The sequence below is a fragment of the Aphelocoma coerulescens genome, chromosome 1A (genome assembly GCF_041296385.1).
Source record: "Aphelocoma coerulescens isolate FSJ_1873_10779 chromosome 1A, UR_Acoe_1.0, whole genome shotgun sequence".
Taxonomy (NCBI): Eukaryota; Metazoa; Chordata; class Aves; order Passeriformes; family Corvidae; genus Aphelocoma; species Aphelocoma coerulescens.
Genome location: NC_091014.1, coordinates 73,535,594 through 73,556,405, shown reverse-complemented (window position 1 = coordinate 73,556,405; position 20,812 = coordinate 73,535,594). Strand labels below are relative to the sequence as shown.

At 36.5% G+C, this 20,812-nt stretch overlaps 1 protein-coding gene across 1 annotated transcript in view; it reads right to left on the bottom strand.

Annotated features, from left to right (window-relative positions):
- Window positions 1–937: 937 nt before the first annotated feature.
- The window catches only part of ETNK1 (ethanolamine kinase 1), a 31,732-nt gene continuing 11,857 nt past the window's right edge, over window positions 938–20,812 (bottom strand). Inside the window, exons 3-8 of the mRNA XM_069003503.1 lie at window positions 20,066–20,206; window positions 19,213–19,355; window positions 12,754–12,837; window positions 10,954–11,114; window positions 8,898–8,971; window positions 938–7,794 (exon numbers count right to left, since the gene is read on the bottom strand). Of these exons, the coding sequence (XP_068859604.1) occupies window positions 7,722–7,794; window positions 8,898–8,971; window positions 10,954–11,114; window positions 12,754–12,837; window positions 19,213–19,355; window positions 20,066–20,206 (676 nt within the window). The 3' untranslated portion in view covers window positions 938–7,721. The remainder of the gene's footprint in view (window positions 7,795–8,897; window positions 8,972–10,953; window positions 11,115–12,753; window positions 12,838–19,212; window positions 19,356–20,065; window positions 20,207–20,812) is intronic.

Sequence of the window (20,812 nt, the reverse complement as noted above, 5' to 3'; positions counted from 1 at the left end):
CTCCTATTTTATGTCTGTACTTTGCTCTTTAGATAAAGAAGAATTAATAACTTATTCAGGATCATCTTTTCTGGGGTGGCCTCAAAAAACCTCTTCATTACTTCCCATGGTCAACTTCTATCTCAGAGCTTACTCTGAATTTTCTGGCCAAGCTGTGAATGAAGGATTTTTACTTAGGGAAGAAAAGAAAGATTCCAGGTTACCTTGGATTAATTCATCAACACAGATCTCCTTTCCACTGCAACTTCAACAGTGAACAATAATTAGCCACAGCATAGCCATCCCTGTGGAACTTTGAGGATGTGAACAGTGGATGTCAGACAAACAGGCTCTAGGCAGCAATTCAGTAGGGATAGTAACCCCAGAATGGTTTGGGTTGGAAGGAACCTTAAAAGATCATCCAGTTCCAACTCCCTGCCATGGGCAGGGACACCTTCTACTATCCCAGGTTGCTCAGAGCCCAATCCAATCTGGCCTTGAACACATTCCAGCTGATCCACAAGCAAGTGTCCAACCCTGTGCCACTGGCACTGGATTCAGAGCCTATTTTCAGCATCATGGATCAGCCTACAAAATGGTCCCCAGAGTTAAAACAGCCCTTACGGGGCATAAATTAAACTTCAGAGCAGCCCTAACTTGCCATGCTTTCCTCCTTTTCCTCAATGGCAGTGAGCTCTCCTGACAGCCATGTTCAATCTAATTCCTGTCTCCCATGTTAGATTTCAGCAGACAATGACTTAAGCTCATTTAATACGCAAAACTGTTAACAGTTAACTTTGTGCAAGCCAAATTCTGGCTCAAAGTATTTATTTTTAGCTGCATTGTGAATCACATAGAGAGGCATGTATTTGGACACAAGTCAAAACCCTTTAAGAGCTCCTAACTATTCTGTATAAAGTTTTCAAACCTGGGGAAAACTAAATCATCACAATATAGCTAACAGCGCCGTTAGAAACCAACTTTATTGTTGCAGTTTGAAATTATTTACACAATATAAATCTCTTTGAAAGGTACATTACTTCATTTAATCAGAAGTAGAAGGCCTTAGAATAGTTTCAATCACATTTAGCTCAAAAGAAATACAATTCACTCCAATGAATAAATGATGCACCTAAACACCACAACATACAAGGGGCATGGGGACTCTTTTGGGGGATTACAGTGCTAGAATATGACAAAGGCTCTTCTTTAAATTGAGCTTAGCTTACTCACAGGACACAAGTGAACTCATGTTTAAAAAAACACTGAAAAAATCTGCTGTAATAAAGAAAATGACACAAAATGGAATATATTCCTAATATGCTGTGGCCCTGTATCTGCAAGTGTTCAAAGGGTTTTGGATGAAGAGGCTTAGAACCAATGGCTCTAACTTGAAGTCACACCTTAGAAAGATTGGATACATTCTCTGTGCTGAGACTATTCAAAGCACTTGTGTACAAAGCAGCAGCATTAACTACCACACTGTGATACAAAATGGTAAATGGAAACTTGCTACAAAAGAAAAGAAATCTTTCACACACTGAAGACTGGACACTTATTTTCTGATAACACTTAAGGATTACTACTACCAAAAACTTAGAAACATACACTTTTTCTCCAGTTCACACTTTATTTTATGGCATTTTATACTATATTTTTCATGTTTCTCTTCCAAGGTCTCTTTCATCTTGCATTTTGAACGGGTGTCTACATGGGAAAAAAAACCCAAAACCAGTTAACAGAGGAAAAACACAGTTGCAATGCCAAAAAAATAGGCTGGTGCAGGACCTGAAGTTATTTCAGCATTCACTCTCAAAGTTTGCTTGCTAGATTTCAAGTAACTTGTTTTTCTTTCCTATTCATTTCCACTAAGTTTCCCTCTGTGTTATCTCCCTATAAACATCAAATCAAAGATATTTGGGAAGTCCACAAATTAAATTCCACACCACAGGGAAACTGTGATAACAGCTTGACAACTTTAGAAGGCTGCAGAAACAGAGTGTGAAACCTTGAACCAAAAATTTGGTCATCTGGTGAAGTCTGGCCATCTAAGATCCCCGTGGTCTTCAGGGCCATCCCAGTCAGTTTTCTGACATTTCCCAATAGTAATAAAACCCTTTATTAAAGAATTTGGTGCAGAGCACCATCCACACTATTAATACACAGAAAAGCTCAAAACACAATGTATTGCAAACTAATCAGCTACAAAGGTGCTTTCTTTTTTATAAATTATTTTTTGAACAGTCTCTTCCCTCTCTCTCCAGGTTGACTGGTTTCCTAATTATCTCTATATAATAATCTCTACAGATCAGACCAACTGTAAAAGTCACTAAAAAAAAAAAAAAATCAAACAATGCCTTTTCAGCACTTCACTTGGATGGAGCACCTCCTTATAACCAGCCTGTGCAAACATTTCACATACTTTCCTTCCCACTGAAGGTCTCTAAGTCACAAAGTCTGGTTTAATCCAACACATTCCATCCAGAATGGTGTGGTTTCTCACTGTTGAGAGCCCCAGTCCTAAAAATCCTGTGTTTGGCTAAGAGAACATCTATCTTGCACAAGATCAAAGGTCTTGGTTTTTCCTATCTTTCACAACTATTGAAAACAATCAGTTTGCCACTCACAAAGAGGGAGGAAAAATTGTCTGCAAGACAGTTCCACACCAGCCTTGAATTTCCCTTAAGGTTTGAAAGTTGCTTTCTGATCCACTACCATAATTACAGCCTGCTTGGTATGGAAGATGACAGCAGATAGTTGCCAATTCCAGCAGTTTAGCAATCTTAGAACACAACAAATAACACAAAACATGAGAAAAAGGAACACACGGCCACCTAAAACACAGACTGGTAAGACACGGTCAACCTCCTCTGCTAACTACAGGAAGGACTGCCCCAAAGAAGAGATTATAGTGCCACTGGGGTTTAGAACAAAGTTTTATTTAATCAAAAAGTTACCCAATTTTAAGATTTCTTTTGGTATGAGTAACAAGAGTATTTGTAAGCTTTTGTTACGTACTAAAGGCTTTTAAAAAATCTGAACTTTATTCTGAAACAAACTTTACTCTTTATAATTTTCTCTTGTCCTTAAACCATGAGAGGAAACAAGCAAATTCAATTCATTGCTACAGCAAAAACTTTAGTTTCCAAGTGAATTATTTCCTTTTACTTACGTTTACCAAGCCCATCCCTCCTCTTGACTAGTACTTCTTGGATAAACTCATTTCCCAAGGCCTTTGTAACTTAAAAGTGTCACCACAGGTAAGACATACTACGTCAAGATCATTTTGTCAGATGGAGAACAAGATTTGCAAACCAGAATTTTCCAGCAGTTATTAAATGCACCAGTGAGAAGAATAAACTAGAATAAACTAACAGCTTGAAGGACACTATGGAGTTCATAACAGACAATGAAAGGCAACAGTGATGAAATCTAGTCAGGGAAAAAACGATCCTTCATTATGTCTGTGTTTCCAAGGTTAAAGGCCTCTTCAGAAAGGGACTTTTTACACAAAAAAAAATTCTGATGAGAAGTCATGTACGACAAAGCAGAACATAATTTTTAGTCCAAAAGGACATAGTGATAGCCAAGTATGGAAAGGAAGATTTTATATTCATGTTTATGCTAAAAGAAGTAGGGTTTTGGGCACAAGGAAGAGGGGGAGGGAATCGCACACAGGGAAAATACCCACACTATAAGTTTTAAATACTCTAAAGGGGTACCAATAGTTCTCGTGTTGAGGTAAATTAATTGACAGAACTATTTGAGTGATTTGGACATTCAGTATAAGCATTTACAAATTAGCAACTAATCCTATTAGAAGGCTATATCCACCAAAAGCATTTAAGTTGAGGGACTCCTATCATAGCTACCTCAACCAGTGTCCCCATGGGAGCACACACTTCAGGAGTGCTTCAATCCAACACCCTTAGTTTAAAAGTGAACAGCATTCAAGAATGCGTAGGAAATTTTGGGAAATTTAAATAAACAATTTTAACAGCTTTCCCTATCCCACCAGTACTGCATATACCTCTGACACATGGTTTGCCCTATTATTAGAACTGATTTTCTGTTAATCTAAGTACTGTATAAATCTCTTTATTCCCAGAATCATTCCCAAGAGCAAGATTTCAAAAAGCTAATGAGGGAAAAAAGACACTGGGTGTCCAAGGCTATAAATGGATATCTTAACATGAAAGTATTATGCTCCGTTATAAGTCAATTTAACAAAAGAAGTCCGCACACAGAGTTAGATTTCTTCTTTACATCAAAATTTCTACAAAATAGGAGAGAATACAATGCAATACACAAGTCCATAAATGCAAGATACAGTACAATTCACACTAATTTACAAATGGTTATTTACACTGTTGTATATACATGTACAGTCAGACCTGGTTAATGCAAATTTGGTACGTCCTTTTCAAAAGCAAAACAACAAGTGTCAATGAAGGTATTTAAAATTATGTGACAGGAGACTACTGACCATTCAGAAATCTTTAGTGCTTGGGTGACCTAAGAAATTAGGCCTGGATTAGCCAGATCTGACTGCAGAAATGAGAAGGAAAAAAAATCACGCTATTCTGCTTTACAAAAGCAACCAGGCCACTACAGTCTATCGACTTGATGCTATTCCTGCAAGAATGCCCAGATTAATAATCCTCTTTATATTTACAATATAGCTTTAACTACAGCAAGAATTATTAATTTTGGCATTCATGCCCTTAGTTTAACAAAGGCAACAGAGTATCTTCTTGGCAAGTCACAGTCAAAACTACTACAGGATGTTTCTAGAGCTCAGTCATTTTTTTTTGTCCTCCTTCAAATATCTTCGTGTTGCTTTTAAAGAGACTGAGATAAATTAAGTGAAACAAGTATATGTTCTCTAGTACCTAACTTACATTCAGAATGTCCTGTATTCACAGTTTCAAGCTACCTTATCATCTGCAATGCAAACTACTACTTCCAACTTAATGTATATGTAGATATTCCTCATGAAATGAGGATGTCCTAGTGCTACTGGCTCAAACAGATGTGGAACAAGGCTCAAGGATTTCATTTTGGGAGATGTTTTACAGTATTTCCTCAGAGCTGATCACGAATGGATTTAACCTGCACTTCTTTTGAGAGAAGGCTGATGCAGAGCAGTCTTGAAGTGTCTGAAGTGAATTCCAATGTGCAAACTTAAAGCCTTGACCAGTACTGCAAAGTCAACCACTGTAACCTGTGACAGTCCTTGTGCTCCTTCAAAGTGGCTCAGGAAAAGCTTGGAGTATTTGCTACCTGCTTCAAAGTGCTTTTATGTAATTCACTCCACAAGGATGAGATTGAGCTGCACTCAGGAAAAGCTTTGGTTCTGCGGAAGCAAACTTCCACTCCTACAGTTATTGCTACTTGAGCTATACAAACAAAAATACTACTGACAAAAATTACAGTAACTCCAAACCTAAGTAGTACTAGTACCTGAAAAGGGAATGTGTTTTGCCAGCCATTGGGAAACTTAGGATCTGTCAAGTGTTGGATTTCCCAAGACCAAATGAACTTCACAGCCTTCTTTCAAAATGTTTCACAAATACAAAGCAACGCTGTCAGAAATAAAGCCACTGCTTGGAAGAAAACAGTAACAAAGAGTTCAAAAATCTTTAGCAGTCTTAGTTCCAAGCACATCTTCCTGAACTTAAAGAAAATACAAGACAGCAGGGTATTACTCATCAAATGTCAATAAAGTCCATAGAGAGAAAGTACAGAAGATTAAGGTCTTCAGTGCCTTCATGAGCTCTAGCAACATCCTTGATAACTGCTACAAAGTAAATTATAAATGTCTATTTTAACTATTTGTTTCAAATCAAATAGAGTTTCTCCAGTATAGTAGCCTCCAGCTAATGAAAATGGTTACTTCATTTCAAGTTACAAAAAAATCCCAGTTCTACCCTTTGTATAAAGATTTTTAACATTTTGACTGAATAAAAATAAAATGGAAACATTCAGAGATTATTATAAACAAGAGGAAAAACAAATCCTAAACCGTGCTTTTACAAAATAACAGAATGCCATTAGAAATGGTCTTTAATGGTGAAGATTTTTCATTCACATGAATTTTCTTTGTCCTGAATCACTCCAAGCTTTTGTAAAGCACATATGTATGTATGTGTGTACATACTATACACACATACACACCCTGCCATGTGCCATAAAGCAATTTTGAATAAATATCTTTGCTGGAGTCTGCACAAAAGACTCCCCACAATATTTAGGCCTCGGGTAAGTTTGTGTTTGCATGTGTTCATGCACACGCACAGACTTTGTACATGTGGGCACTTATGTGACCAAAGTGCAAAGTTTTTCAGAGTATCATCAGAGTTGAGTTCATGCCTGCCTAGCCTCAAACTGTTGGGCTTTAGTTTTCTGCTGTGGGTTCCTTCCCATCTCCTACCCCCCAAACCCACCCTCCCCTTTCAGAGTTAAAGCCTCTTTTCCACACAAACTTAGGCATTTTTCCATTAAGTAAACATTTTCTTTTCAATTCACATTTTGTAATCCAGACCATTCTTGGTATAATAGCTTTAAGAAATAAAGTGTGTGTGATGATCAAAGCCCCGCTGCTTAAGTCATACACTCTTCCATTCTGTCCTTCAAACTGGAGGCTTTGAAAAGCAACTTGCTGACAGAGAAAAAAAAAAAAAAAAAGAACCACCAGACATACCAGAATCTGCACAACAGGACCAGGCATTTAAGACTTAAGAATCTAAAGTTAGAAGATGACAAAGCAGAAAGTTGTCATCAATACAGGAACTGTAAACCTGTGTCTTGCTCCCCCATGCAACAGGATCTCTGCTCTCCTATCTCCAGTCCAACAGTCCATTCTGCCACTGAAGCACAACAGATACAGACACCAAAATAGTGTTCAAATATAGAATCAAGTTTCAAAAAGAAAGAAATTTGGAATAGTGGTCTTTTGACTTTAAGAGGACACTTAATAAACAAGCAGCTTTCCCACAGAAGTCAGGGATGTCCAACTAACAACAGTGATTGGTACAATATCCTCAAAGAATCTTGTGGTCACAGAACTTGAACATTTCTACAGCTCAATCAAGAAGAAAAAAAAAATCAAAATGTTATTTTATCATTTCAGCAAGCTGCTTGATTCTTGTGCAAAAGAAAAGTACCATCATATGGAAAGCTACCTTAAAAAAAAAAAAAGGGAAAAATAAAGACCATCCTAACCATTCTCCCTAGTTATACCACACTAGAAATCACATAGATCTATTGTCACTCCTTTTACTCGTAGGCCTCTAAAAGAATAATTGTCTCTGACATGTCTTCTTTAGCATAAGTTAATGCAACTTCAATAAAACAAGTTGTTAAATGAATCCTTTGGAACAACTTTACTATCTGCACCCAACTTTAACAAAAACTGATGAAAGCAGCAATGGAATCATGTTAAACTTATAATAAATAATTTACATACAACATATGTTAAATTACAAAGAAGGATTAAATTGCCATTTCTACAACTTTTTATAGATTTAGCAAGTTTCTAATCCGTTTTATATCAACAGCAGTACGTATGTTCTTCATAATAAATTTAACATTGAAGGACTGTCTAGAGGCATTATTTATAAAGCAGGAACCACCAAGTGAGCATTACAGCACTTCAACAAATGTTTAGCTTTTTTTCCAGTATCTGTTCTCAGAAAAGATTCAGGGGTTGTCTATCCACTTGGTAAGAGTCCTCCTCTTCATTACTCAGGAAGAGTTAACGTCATGACCTCCAGTTTCATTTTGAAATACTGGTTAAACCGAACAATTGCATACCTGGTCAAAAGGAGAGAGACATTCCAAGTTAGGAACAGCTAACTCTCCACATGACAACAGTCATGTAGGACTAGTCAAAATTCCACTGACCCCAGCACTCTGTTTCCAAAATTGACTCTTAGCAGCTGCCAAAGGAAGAAATTAGGAACAGAACAATGATGATATAGTACTACTTCTCCACCACCCCCCACTCTCAGCTTGCAAAACAGATGCTGCTCCAGGATTATCAAAGTAGTGGTTTTGTGTTTAATTGTTCTTGATGGACTGTCGGACAACTACAATGCCACAGAAATTTGATCACGATGATTAAAACAAACGTATTAAAGCAGGTAAGTTTTGGGGTTTATCACTGGTGTTTTTCCGCCATCTAGTGGTGACTGCCAGGTACTGCAGCCTGAAAGAATTAGGTATCCACATCGGTCTTATTTACAGCAATGACATAATTAAGCCCAGTAAACTGGCTTAGTCAGTGCAAAAAATTCTAAAGTGGGACCTTTTACCAGGTAAAATGATGAATTTTATCACCTTGCTCAGCCCCTAATGGAGAAATTAATTCCTCTGCCTGTTGCCATGAAAGACCATTTTAAGAAGGCCAAAGACACAGGTATCTACCTGAAACAGAACTTAACATTCATTGGTTGTACAAAGACTCTTTAAAACAAGAATAGCAACTTCCAGGATCAATACTCCATGCAGTAAGTCACCAAGCTCTTTTGTACTTTATCTTTGATTCTCACTGTTGGAAATGTAGGTCTTGCATCGGAAAGATAGCACACCTCACTGAGCAACTTGGCTTTTATGTCTTTGTCTCCCCAACAAAAAACACTTAATGCCCAAAAACATTATGTTCTTTGCCTTTTAAACCATGTGTTTTATCCCCGGGGGCACATAATTTAGAGAACTTTCAGCAACAAAAAACCACTGACAGATAGCTTTTGCTGCCTTGTTTTCCCTTAAAAATGAAGAGTTTTATTGTATGATCACATAGGTCAGGTGTGTTGCTCAGATCTCAGTTTCTGATAGCTGGGGTGTTGGACTAAATGGCCCCACAAGTCCCTTCCACCCTCTAGTATTCCATGATTGTACGTAGCAAGCACACTTACCCTAGAAAATCAAAGTCAATGGTGGAATATTTGGCTTGGATTAGAGCCCACAATCCCCAAAAGAAGTGAGAAGCCTGAAAGAAAAAAAAATTAGCATCAAAAAATTAACCTTATCTTAAATCTAACATATAAACATATTCTCACATAGAGACAAAACTTTATCTATAAGAGAACACTCAAAATCCTATCTTTTTATAAAGTTATTTGATCTCTCTTTACCAAAGAGATTTATAAGCAGTATTTTAGAATAAATTACTGGCAAGTAGAGGAGGAAATCCATTGGACTCTAACTCCCCATGTGTCATTTTCAAGAGAAACAATGTTGCATTTATAAACTATGTCACCTATTAAGTAGATTGTTGTACGACTATATACACTATGCTAAAAAATGCACAGAAATGTAACTACCACCTCTACTGCTGCTAACTAAATTTGTATTATTCCACGTGTATTGAACTCCACTGCAAACAGGAAATTGTTTTTGAATCTTCAATTACACCCTTAGATCTCTATAATTACACTCACTTTTACTGCTCACTTGGACAAAGAAATATGTAATGCTTTAAGAAAACCTCTAACTCATCAGCATTTACACAAATTTGTCATCTGTTCCAAACTTACTTCTGTTAGGAGTCCAGAGAAGTAGTCTGGAGGCCTCTGTTTACTTTTAGATTGAAAGTATGGGTTATATTAATGATATGACTTAATATACTTCAAAATGAACATGCAATGGCCATAAGCTTGACAGTATCCTTGTGGAAGACATTTCTGGACACCCAGGTTACAAGTGACAGACTTTGAACTTCAGTAAATGACTGCTCATATTAATTACCTAAATGGCTTCCTGAAGCTTGCATGTAACGCTTGACCAGGAATTTAGAAGATATCCATGGACACACCTGAAAACGCCTCAAAATAGCAACTAATCTATGTCCATGTGAATCTTGTATACCTAGTTCAGCTAACTGTGCCAGAGAGTTGCAGTTCATCATTTTACATAAACAACCATTAACTTTATGTCAAGTTTTCCCTTAACAAAGCTTCCCACATGAACTGACACAAGTATCACACAGTGTTCGTGCATCATGGGTGATTTATAGGCAAGTCCTGACCTGTTCTCTAAACACAACTCTATGCTCTTAAACATTACTATGACCATTGTTTAAAACTGACAAAACAGTGCTATATATTTTCAAACAACCACCAGAGTGCTTAATTGCAGCTCTAACTTTCCTAAATGAATAGGACAGCAGAATTTAACAGTAACAACATTTGAAAAGAATAGCAGCACACAAGCTGCTGTTTTTAAAGCTTGCTTAATAACCATCTTCCTTGTTAACTATACTTCCTCACCACAACCAGTAGCTTTTGCCAGAAAACTGAGGGTATTACAGTAACACAAGTGTGCTCAAATTAGTAGGAAAGAGGACTAAAATAAGGCCAAAGTGGCTACTTTAGCCTTATTCCTCCTACAAATAGCTGGGAATGTTACTCTTCAGGAGAAAAAAAATACAAGCACTTTTGCTGTAACATTTCCTGTCACATCATCTAGACAAAACAAGATCAGCAAGAGACTCTAGAATGACCTATTTATCTGTAAAAGAAAAAATAAATAAAAGCAAAATATTCTAGTTTACCAGAATTGTTACCACCTTATTATAAAAACAGCTTTTAAAGTTTGTAAGTCTTCATGAAGCACTACCTTGCTCTTCTGTCTTCTCACCATTACAAGCAAAAGTTCAACAATGACCCACCATAAGCTGTGGCCAACTTAAACTTGCCAGACCAATAAACAGCCAACAGAAATCCTCACTCAAAGCTCATCTTCTTGTTTTCTGAATGCCCAGTGCCTCCTTCACTAGGAATATTCTACACAGAATTTTTAATATGCAACAGAGAAGCAAGTTTCCATAGAACAACAAAGTTTTATTTCTTATGGAAGTTTCTCTACATGCCACAACACACAAATTCAAGAAAATAGCAACTACATTTGTTCAAAGAGTATCAGGTTTCTCTTCATCATTCAACATATTCTAATCCAGTGTTTGTTACTTACCAGTGCAAACTGATTGACTTGGACATACAGAACTTCAACTTCTTTTTCACTGACTTCTGTGCCAAATCCTTTATATTCTTTGTAGGCCTCAAGGTAAGATCTCAGCCATTGCTCTTGTAATTTTCTGTTAGGATAAAGGCTGTAGTCTACCTCATTTACTCCTAGGAAAAGAACAGAATACTATTAGAACCTTATGTTGCATTAAAAGACCATTAGAAACCCTTTAGTACTACTATTAGTAGTCCATTACTGTACCCCTTCCCACACAGGAACAGATTGATATTGTCAAATATCCACATTTTTACTTTGACCTGGCCTTATAAATTACATCTTGACAAGAATTTCCTACATGCAAATCAGTGTTCTGCATTACAAATTTATGTTCTCAGCCAGATAGAGTCTGCTTGTGTGTTGGGATTCAACACCTTGGCCTTTGAGAAAAGCTTTAAGAAAAAGTATTTGCATTATGAAACAAAAACCCTCATAAATAGATCAAATATTACCTATTTTGTAGGAAGAGACTGGTATGCCACAATATACCAAGCCGAATCCAGATGCATATCCAATTATCACTAAGCTCATGTTTGAAGAAAACTTATTATAAGTCTGCCTCTCTCCTCCACCGGTGATTGATAGAATGAGGAGCCCATGACCCATTTTTATCCTATTTTTCTTCCTATACTGGCGGTGCTTAGTCACAGGCTATAGAGAGTCTGCCAGGAGTTCCAAACCTGGGTCACAGTTCACTCCCATTACCACTCTCAGGGAATTTGGGAATTCTCATTAATTCTTACATTATGAACATTGCAATCCCCTGGCACCTAAACTCTTTCATGTGTTAGATCCACCTAAATTTAGCTGAAAAAAAAAAATTCAGACTTTTACTGGATAGAGAATAAAAGTGAAGCACAACTGTTCTTCATAGGAAAAAAATGTATTTGTTCATTTACTCTTCTTACTGATGTCAGATTTCAGAAGTATAAGGTGAAAAATCAAAAGCTTTCAAATATAATTTTGTAAAAGAATTTAACTTGCTTTCCAAATGTTTAAATTACCAATTTTACAACTTAAATTACCAAGTACACACTCCATTTTTTTTTTAGTTATCTAAACTTAACACTGTTTGTGAAGCAACTGGTAAATTAAGGCTCTTCATTTCACCGCAGTATACTTTCTGTCTGCACTAATCATTATGTAGGTTTTCCCTGCTGGCCCATGCTCTGAAATAATAACAGCATACACTTGAGGTCATTTCTCCCTTATGGAGTAAGAGGAATGGGCATGCACTGTAAAAAATTTCAACTAGTTAATAAATTAATCTAAAAACGTCTTTTTCCTAAAATCCCACCTTTTTCCTATGACAGTCTTAGTCTTTACTTCTCATTTTAGGACAGGCCAAGTACTTAGTGCACACCTTCAAAACCACCAAAAAACATATAATCCTGCCTTTTGACACTGTGGAATCACACAGAATATTGTCACTATATACACCTCTAGTGTGACATCCACAGTATTTCACTACAGTGGGCTGCCTCTGCTGTGTCACTTCACAGAAGGATAGGGTGAAAGCTGTGTGTTCTGTACTTATCTAATTCTACCAGAACTTAGGACATGATGTTTCCATTTCTGAGTTAGAAGATCTGCAGAGGAAGGGCATAACTGGCCTGCAAAATGAGACATCAACACATTCTGATACCATGAGCTGACAGCTGTAAACATGTAACTAGATATACAAAGAATGAGTTTGTTGAGGCTTTTAATAAAACCAGTCAACTTTTACCTCAGAAACCCAATTCCTACCTGCAAATTCATTGAAGTGATTTCCAATGTCATAAGCCAGATAGTTGTACCCAGAGTACTCATAGTCTATGAACTGCACATCACCTATGTAAGAGACAACAGCAGCAACATCAGAGTCCAGATCAAATCAAGTCACAGCCCTAATCCTTTGGTGTCCTTTGAAGTTCTTTGGGGAAAACAAACCACATTCATCTTGTACCCAGTTGCGTGCACTCAGATGTTCCAGGCTGTGATTTCTACGATATGAGATATTTAAGGGTAAATATTCATTCGGGAAAGCTCTTAAATTTAGAGCTTACAATTCTCCCTGCTTCAAGTCGGAGTAGGAAAATTTCAATTTTAACTTCTACCACATGAGGGCCTCCCTTACCCTCAAAATGAGAAGTACAGTAGCATATTCTTTATTTTAAATTTATGTAGAAATAGTAGATCAATTTTTCCCCTGACTTAAAAAAATAACAGTCCTGTTTATTCTCACACAAATGTGCAGCCACAGTGGACTAACACATTGCAAAATGCTGATACTTCCTGCTTCCTCAACCACTCTTACAAAGCAAGACTATTCTTAATTGTTGCTTTTTTAAGCTGGATTCAACTAGTTTCAAGAAACCATCAGATAGTCGTAAGGTCCCCAAAGCTATCAAACTATGTGCCATTGTAAAAACAAGGGCTGATAAAGCAGCAAAACACAGCCCCAAAAGTTTCCAAATTACATTTACCTGCAATGAAGCTAGGGAAAATGCATTGAAGCTGTTCAAGAATGTCTAAAGCACATAAAACAGTCAAATGAAAGCAAGATGGATTAGGTAAAACTAGAGCTCTTGTATTTTAAGGGAAAACAGCAAAATTACTAAAAAGTCAGAAAAGGAAGCAATGGGTTAACAAAAGATCTGTTTGCACTAGAACATTAAAAAATAAAAACTTACATTTCTCACTGCTATACTGAAATGAGTAATTTTCACCATTGCACCCTTCTCCCTCTCTATACTCTTATTATCACTAGCTGCATATTTAATTAACAAAAACATTCATTCTATTATAATGAACAATCTTTTAACAGGACTTAAAAACTCTAGGCTAAAAAGAAAATCAAGAACAATGTTAAAATTAAGTACATTATGTATGTATTTCCTAGACTAAGGATTTTAAGTGCCTACTACACTGCCTCCTTAAGATTTAGGAATATTGTGCATCTCAAATAAAATAGTTTCACCAATGTCCTGACCAAGTTAGCTCAGAAGAAGTTTGTTAAAGTGCTCTTTTCTATGCAGTTCATCTTCCCCATACTTGAACTACTAACAAAATTATGTTTTCCAGATGGACAAATCTTTTTGTCTAAGCACTTAAAATGGAAATAAAACTCTGTAAGACAAATATAATCACATAGTCACAAATCCTCCAAGTCTGAATTCACCCTTACTTCCACTGAAAGAGAGGCTTGCTTACCAAGGTTATGATGTTAAGTCTTTTAGGTTCTAACGAACCAACAGCCCTGCAAAGTGGCAAGCTCCTTCCAGGAAATTCTGTTGGCAGCGGAAAAATTGAAGTTCTCTAGAGCTTTGAAGTGGCAAATCTTACAGCAGTTGCAGGCAAGATCTTATTGTCACAGATGAACTTCTGCCACTGCCTGAATGGCAGATTCACAGGCTGGACCTTCCCACTGGTTCTCCAGTGCTGCTTTTCAAAACAGGCACCTCTAAAATTACAAGCCAGTTAAAACCCCAACCCTGGCTAACATTCTGCTACACAACTGATTGCCTGAACCCCTTCTGCCCCCCAAACAGTTAATACTGCTTGTATTAAGAGAAGTTTTTTTTCTTCCTTCCTCACATAAAATCCAAACACAGCAGGTAAAAGTCTGCTAGTAAAATATATACATATATACTTTAAATTTTTCATGTGCAGATTTCACGTAGAACATCCCTATGTGCCATCATGAATTTTTAATTACAGTAACATTTAAAAAACTTATTTCCAGATATAAAGAATGTTACAAACAAGCAGAAATTGAAGCTCACAAGATATGGGTAGGGCTGTTACTAGGCACTGTCCTCTCAAAGCAGGAACAAGGGCATATCCAGCCTGTAGCAGATAGAGAAAACTTGGCAATCTCCCATTTGATAAGACAAAAGTTTAAAGTGAAAAGGCCTTGCATTTATACTGATCCATTTCAGGCTCATACTATCGTGAAACTCAACCTTTAAGTTAATTTTTGCATGAAGGCTCAAAATAAAGATGCACAGTTCTTTCTGTGGAACTGAAAAAGCAAAAACAAAAAGTTTGCTGCTTCAAAAACACGGAACATTTATGTACTTATACGTACACACACATACATCTACGTTGCTTTAGAAAAAGCAGAAGAAAGTTTGCAGTAATTGTTTAAATAATCATTTTATTAGAAGCTACTTTTAAGATTTACTGCAGTTCATATGAGAAAGCCACTTCTAAAAGCTTACATAACTGGTTTAGCAGGTAGCTGTTGTTTCAAGGTTTCTAAAAGGTATCCACAATTTGTACATCCCATCAATATCCCTGGGAGCAGGCAGACCAACAAGAGACCCTGGTCTAAGTATATTTGTGCTTTATTGAAATGAGAAACAATTTAAAAACAAGCTATGCCATCTCTCTGGAGAAGCTACTGCTATTGACAGGAATAGACATGTCAAGAGTGTGGAGTATTTCAAGTTGAAACACATTTCTTTTTTCCAGGAATTTCCTAGTGCAGACAACATGCAACACACTCCACAAAAACCATAGAAGGATACAGAATGGAATTCATGTTGTGCTCCATATACCAGAAATCCAGTTTTAAACAGATCAAGTAGTAACCAACAAAGCATCTGCTAGATCTCCTCAGAGCTCTGACAGGTAGGAGGGTGAGGATACCTCTCTTTCTACCTGCTTTTCCTTTTTAATGGTTTAACAGGGAAAGTCCAAGTCCTGGCTGTAGTTACCACAGCTGAATGATGCATCCTGAGTTCTGTCCCATCCTGCTCATCAGGTGATGAGCCCCACTGAGCCCCTAGAAAACAGCTTCAAAGACAAGGATCTGTGCTAGGAACATACTTGAAAATTCACAAAAAGGTCACCCACCCAAAGGATAATTTTAGCTCTAAACACCCAAAAGAGCTCTGCAAAACAAAACAGGTTTTTAGGTCAAAACCAGAAGCCTTAAACATACCTCAGTCTTCAGAAGCACTGAGCACCCACAGACTCCTACCAAAGATCATAGAAAACATTGGGTAGGCAGAGGGAATAAACAGAACAAAACTATCCATCTACCTACACACAACTCCCTGCCAACTGATTTTCATATATTCAAAAAAGAGCACACATAGAAACAGAAAAAACAATTCTGATACTTGATCTCTTGATCTTGTTGAATATCAAGTAGCTGAATACTCTTAAAACATCAGATATTTTTGGAAATTCCCAGGTCATACTGGGGAAAAAAAAAAACCAAAAAAAAAAACAACTAAACAAATTAGGAGCATCAGAACACAAGGTCTATAAATAAGCAGTACCAAGCTTCAAGCATGTTTTGAGTATTCTTGATGTCGAAACTGCAATAAAAAGCAATGTGAAGTGCCGAGCTATACTCTTCAAAGATTAGATGACAGTGATAATTATAAGTTACGTAAAGTAACACTTGCAGATATTCATATCCTGAGTGACAGAGAACGGACATTAACAAAACAGCAAGGGGCAGAGTTCTCTCAGCCACAGCAGGAACAAATTCAAATCAGATGAGTGAAACTCCATTAAATAAAGTTAACACTCAACATGCTCTTCCAGTCTCATAAATAAAAGTTAAGAACAGGAGACTGATTTTTCTTAAAAGAAGTATGTGGCATGACTATGATTTTTCTTTCAAGTCTGAAAACTTAATGTGAATTTAATGCAGAGGACAAGTCTAAGGCAAAGCTCAGGAACAAGCCACAATTATTCGTACTGCACTGGACACAAGTCCTAATATGTCCTGGTAGTCTGTAGCTTACACACACACCCACACATGCCCCCCCCGACTAGTAAATGTGCAAATTAAGTATTCAAAAGCAAAATTATAAATACAGTATTACTAAAACAAACAAATTAAGTTTTGTTTGTGCCAGCTTCTGAAAAGCCAGATAATACTACTAGCTTTGCACAAATTTTACTGAGGAGTAAAGAAAAAATAAGGTAGTTAAACTAGAAAATCAATTCTCTCTTGTTTTCAGTTTAGGCTTACCAAGGTCTTTTGATACACAGAAGCCTTTCTAGATGGAAAAGTGAATTTAGTCAAAGTATTGCATTCACCAAAGCTGTTAACTACCTTCAGACAATCTGATGCCATTCCTAGTGAAGCTCATCTTTAAAAAGATTCTATTTTGTGCTCTTGTGAAATTATTTGTATACCAATAAAAGCTTTTGCTCTGCTAAACACTATTCCAGTTATACATGTTTCTTTACAGTTAAAGCTGAGCTTCCTGTTTATGCTCTGTAAAAGTGTGCTATAAAAAACAGCTTTCAAATGACAATCATCCTTTCTACAGATGGCGTTGAGGTTTGGTTACCATGAAAATGGTCCCTGCTGTACCCAGAGTGCACAAGTTTTATAACACAGTACATGTACAATATTCAAACATATGTTTAATAATATAAATCGTATTTTCAAGTGTTTCCCCCAGCTGTGTACAGCTTGCTTGAAGCCTAAGTACTTTACACACCTCCCTCCTCCCCACCCCGTCCCCAAACTCAAATCATTCACACACTTGTTTTGTAGGATTGCTCACAAATGATGCACTACTGGCATTGTTTTTTCTTCCATTCTGTTTACAAAAAGAAAAGCATACAGCATTTGTTTTTCAATTAGGAGCTTCAAGTCCATTGACCATAATAGTGAACCTCTTAAAGGAATTCCTCAGATTTTTGTCTTTTTGTTGCATGGTTCTACTATGAAAAGTGACTATAAAAATTACTTTTACCTCAGTGGGTCTGCTCTGGAATGCTAAAACTCAAGGTAATTTCAGCACTAAAAAAACCCACATGGCAAAAAGAGATGGTACTACAGTATCACAACTCCAAGAATGTAAGACGACAAGTCTGGTCTTATGCACACCTTCCATGCTTTCCCCCCTTTCTCTGTTTAAGCAGAACTATAGTCCATCACTGAAACTCAGTAAAACCACTCAAGCTTGGTACTAAAGTCATAGAATTTAAAATTCATGTTAATAGCATTGTTAGGGTGCACGTACACATATAGGTATACGTAACTAAAAGCAGCAATTCCCTTCAAAGGTGCTATTACTCAGAGGGAAACTTATATACAAGTCAACAAAAGAGTTTATTCCTCAATACACATGGTGATGCAGAAATGATGCAGAATTCACACATGATGCAGAAATGTGTTATCACATACAGCCAATTTTCATACTAGAACAAGCTCCAGCTTGCTTTTGTTATTTTTTTTTCTTTAGTAGTTAAGACACATAATTCTAATAGGTCAAAGACCAATAATAACTGATAGCTTCAGCTCCATTCAGTTATTTACTTCACTCATTTTGGGCTTACATACCAACAATCTCACCCAACTGGCACAAAAATAAGCAGCTACTAGAAGGAATGCATCATCCTTATTTCAAAAGAAAACCTTGTAAACTGGTTTGTCACATTTAGCTGAGCTCGGGTATCTGAAATGGGAGGAAAATGGTGTATTTTTACTGCACAGCAGCCATTTTAGTGTCAAAAGTTTGCCTCGTTTGTTTTAATACCTGATTGATTCCCTTAATAACCGAACCCCAAACCACTAAAATCAATAAGCTGTGGGTTTATATGGAAACTTTAACAGATCTTAATAACATGAACTACGAGTTAAATGTATTGGAATAGAAACAAAAAACGAATTCATCTTTGCCAAGATGTGTGCTGCCTACAAAAGTTTAAACAAAGCATGTATTTACATAAGAAATCTTTTAAGATGTCTGTGTACCTCATGCAAAAACAAATTGAGCTACTGAATGTAGTAGTCAATATCACTAAGATGGTTCATTATGAAAGGGCATTCCGCCTGATCACAAACCAGAACAAAATACATTGCAGAAGAAAATTTTCATGTTATTTTCTATGCTTGCATGATTTTTTTTTCTTCCTAAAAGCTTTATATAACCAGAATAGAATTAACATCCAGTTACATACTTTCAAGCCCAGGCATACAGGCAAACTGGGGATTAACAAATTCACGAGTTCATTAAAGAAAAGCAAGGAACACTGATTTTTTTCCTCTATACAGTAACATACAGATGAAAATTAGCTAATTAAGCAACTTAGTATTTGCATAGGAATCACTACCATTACACTGGGTCTTAAAAGCTCAAACTGAGTTCACCTCAACAAGTGAGTAAAATAACACCACTGATGCAGCACAGGCAATTACAGCACAGATAAAGCCACTCACTACTCATTTTTTAGTTCAACACCTACCTCGTTTCTTGTTGTAAATAATATTCTTACACAACAGGTCATTGTGACAGAGCACCACTGGTGATCCTAAATTTGACAGTCTTTCCTTCATCCAGGCCATCTCTTCCTGAAGAACTTGAGGACTCGGAATGTCACTTAAAAACCTTTTCAGGTATAAGGAAACTGAGAGTTAACATAGAATACTCTGTGTTCCATATCAAGCATTTGTAATGAAGTATTTTTCTCTACATTCTTCCGGCAAATAGTTCAACAGACCCTTTCCCAAATCAGGGCATTCTTTCCCAAGACACAATAGCAGTCAAATTATGAAAATCATTTTTCTCTGTCCTTCCCAAAAAACAATTTTCTGAAGATTATCTGTGCTGTAAACACAACAGTAGTCCAAAAATCCAGAGCAGAATATGAATACACTCCTGCACATTTTAAAGGTGCAAAGATTAAAAAAATTATTGCATGAATTTCATTCACTTTTTGTTCACATTACATTACTTCCTCCAAGAAGAATACACAACAGTATTAGGTACTATCTGTATTTATACTAAGGAAATTAACATTAATTTTTAGTCTAGTCACAGTATAGACTTAAATAGCCATTTATCCTCTTCATTTTCAGTTATCTATTTATGTTTTCTCACTTTTCCTAATAATTTTGTTGTGAAAGAAAAACCACTTTGCCAGAGCATTCTCTAATTACAATGCAGCAAGAAGGGCATCCATAATTTTAAACTCACGTGAAGAATATTTTTAAGCTGGAGTCTGCTTCCTGAGCAATATGAAGTCTGATGATATTGTACAAACACAAATTCCAGCAGAAGGAATTTGAAGTCTGGAAAGAACATGATGACATACCCACCTTTTATTTACTCCCTCATCTGCAAATTCTGTGGGTATGAGAGAGAAGTATTTTCCCATTTTCAGCCACAAATTGGATTTAGGAATCCATCCATTGTGTGCATGAATAGTATGGATTTTAGCAAGCTGTCTAGCAATGAGTCTAAAAAAAATTAAAATTAAATTAATGTTATATTTAACTGAAAAATTCTAAAAAATGCAACACAGGAATTCAAAGAGGGTTTAAACAAGAGTAGTACAGCCATAGGGTAGCATCTTTCAAGACTCAAAAGGTCATTAGGATCATTACTTGTGGGAAGGGAAGGGAGAAGGATTGGAGTTCAGTTACAGCACACAAACTTCACCTGCATTTACAGTCTACTCTTGCTTACGTTTTGAAGTATTGATTTAAATTAGCTGCTATTTTTAGACAAATACATTTCAGCACACACATGAAAAACTAAAATCTTTAGACATCAGCACTTTATGTTCACTGCTAAAAGTTTAAAAAATAATTTCTCAATGGAATTTTCTGGGATCTATTCACAAAAGGAAAGTATTGGAAACAGTTAAAAGTACTTTAACCAAGTCCAACTCCCTACAACTCCACCATATTCAATGACCTCTGTAATGGTGATGTGCAAGTGTTAAATACTCACGATAAACAGAATACAGTCTTCTGTGGAGGCAGCAAGGATCATTTTTTCAGCACTGAAATACCATAACTAAGATGGTGTGAATATCAGCTTAGCGCATGCTTATAGAAATA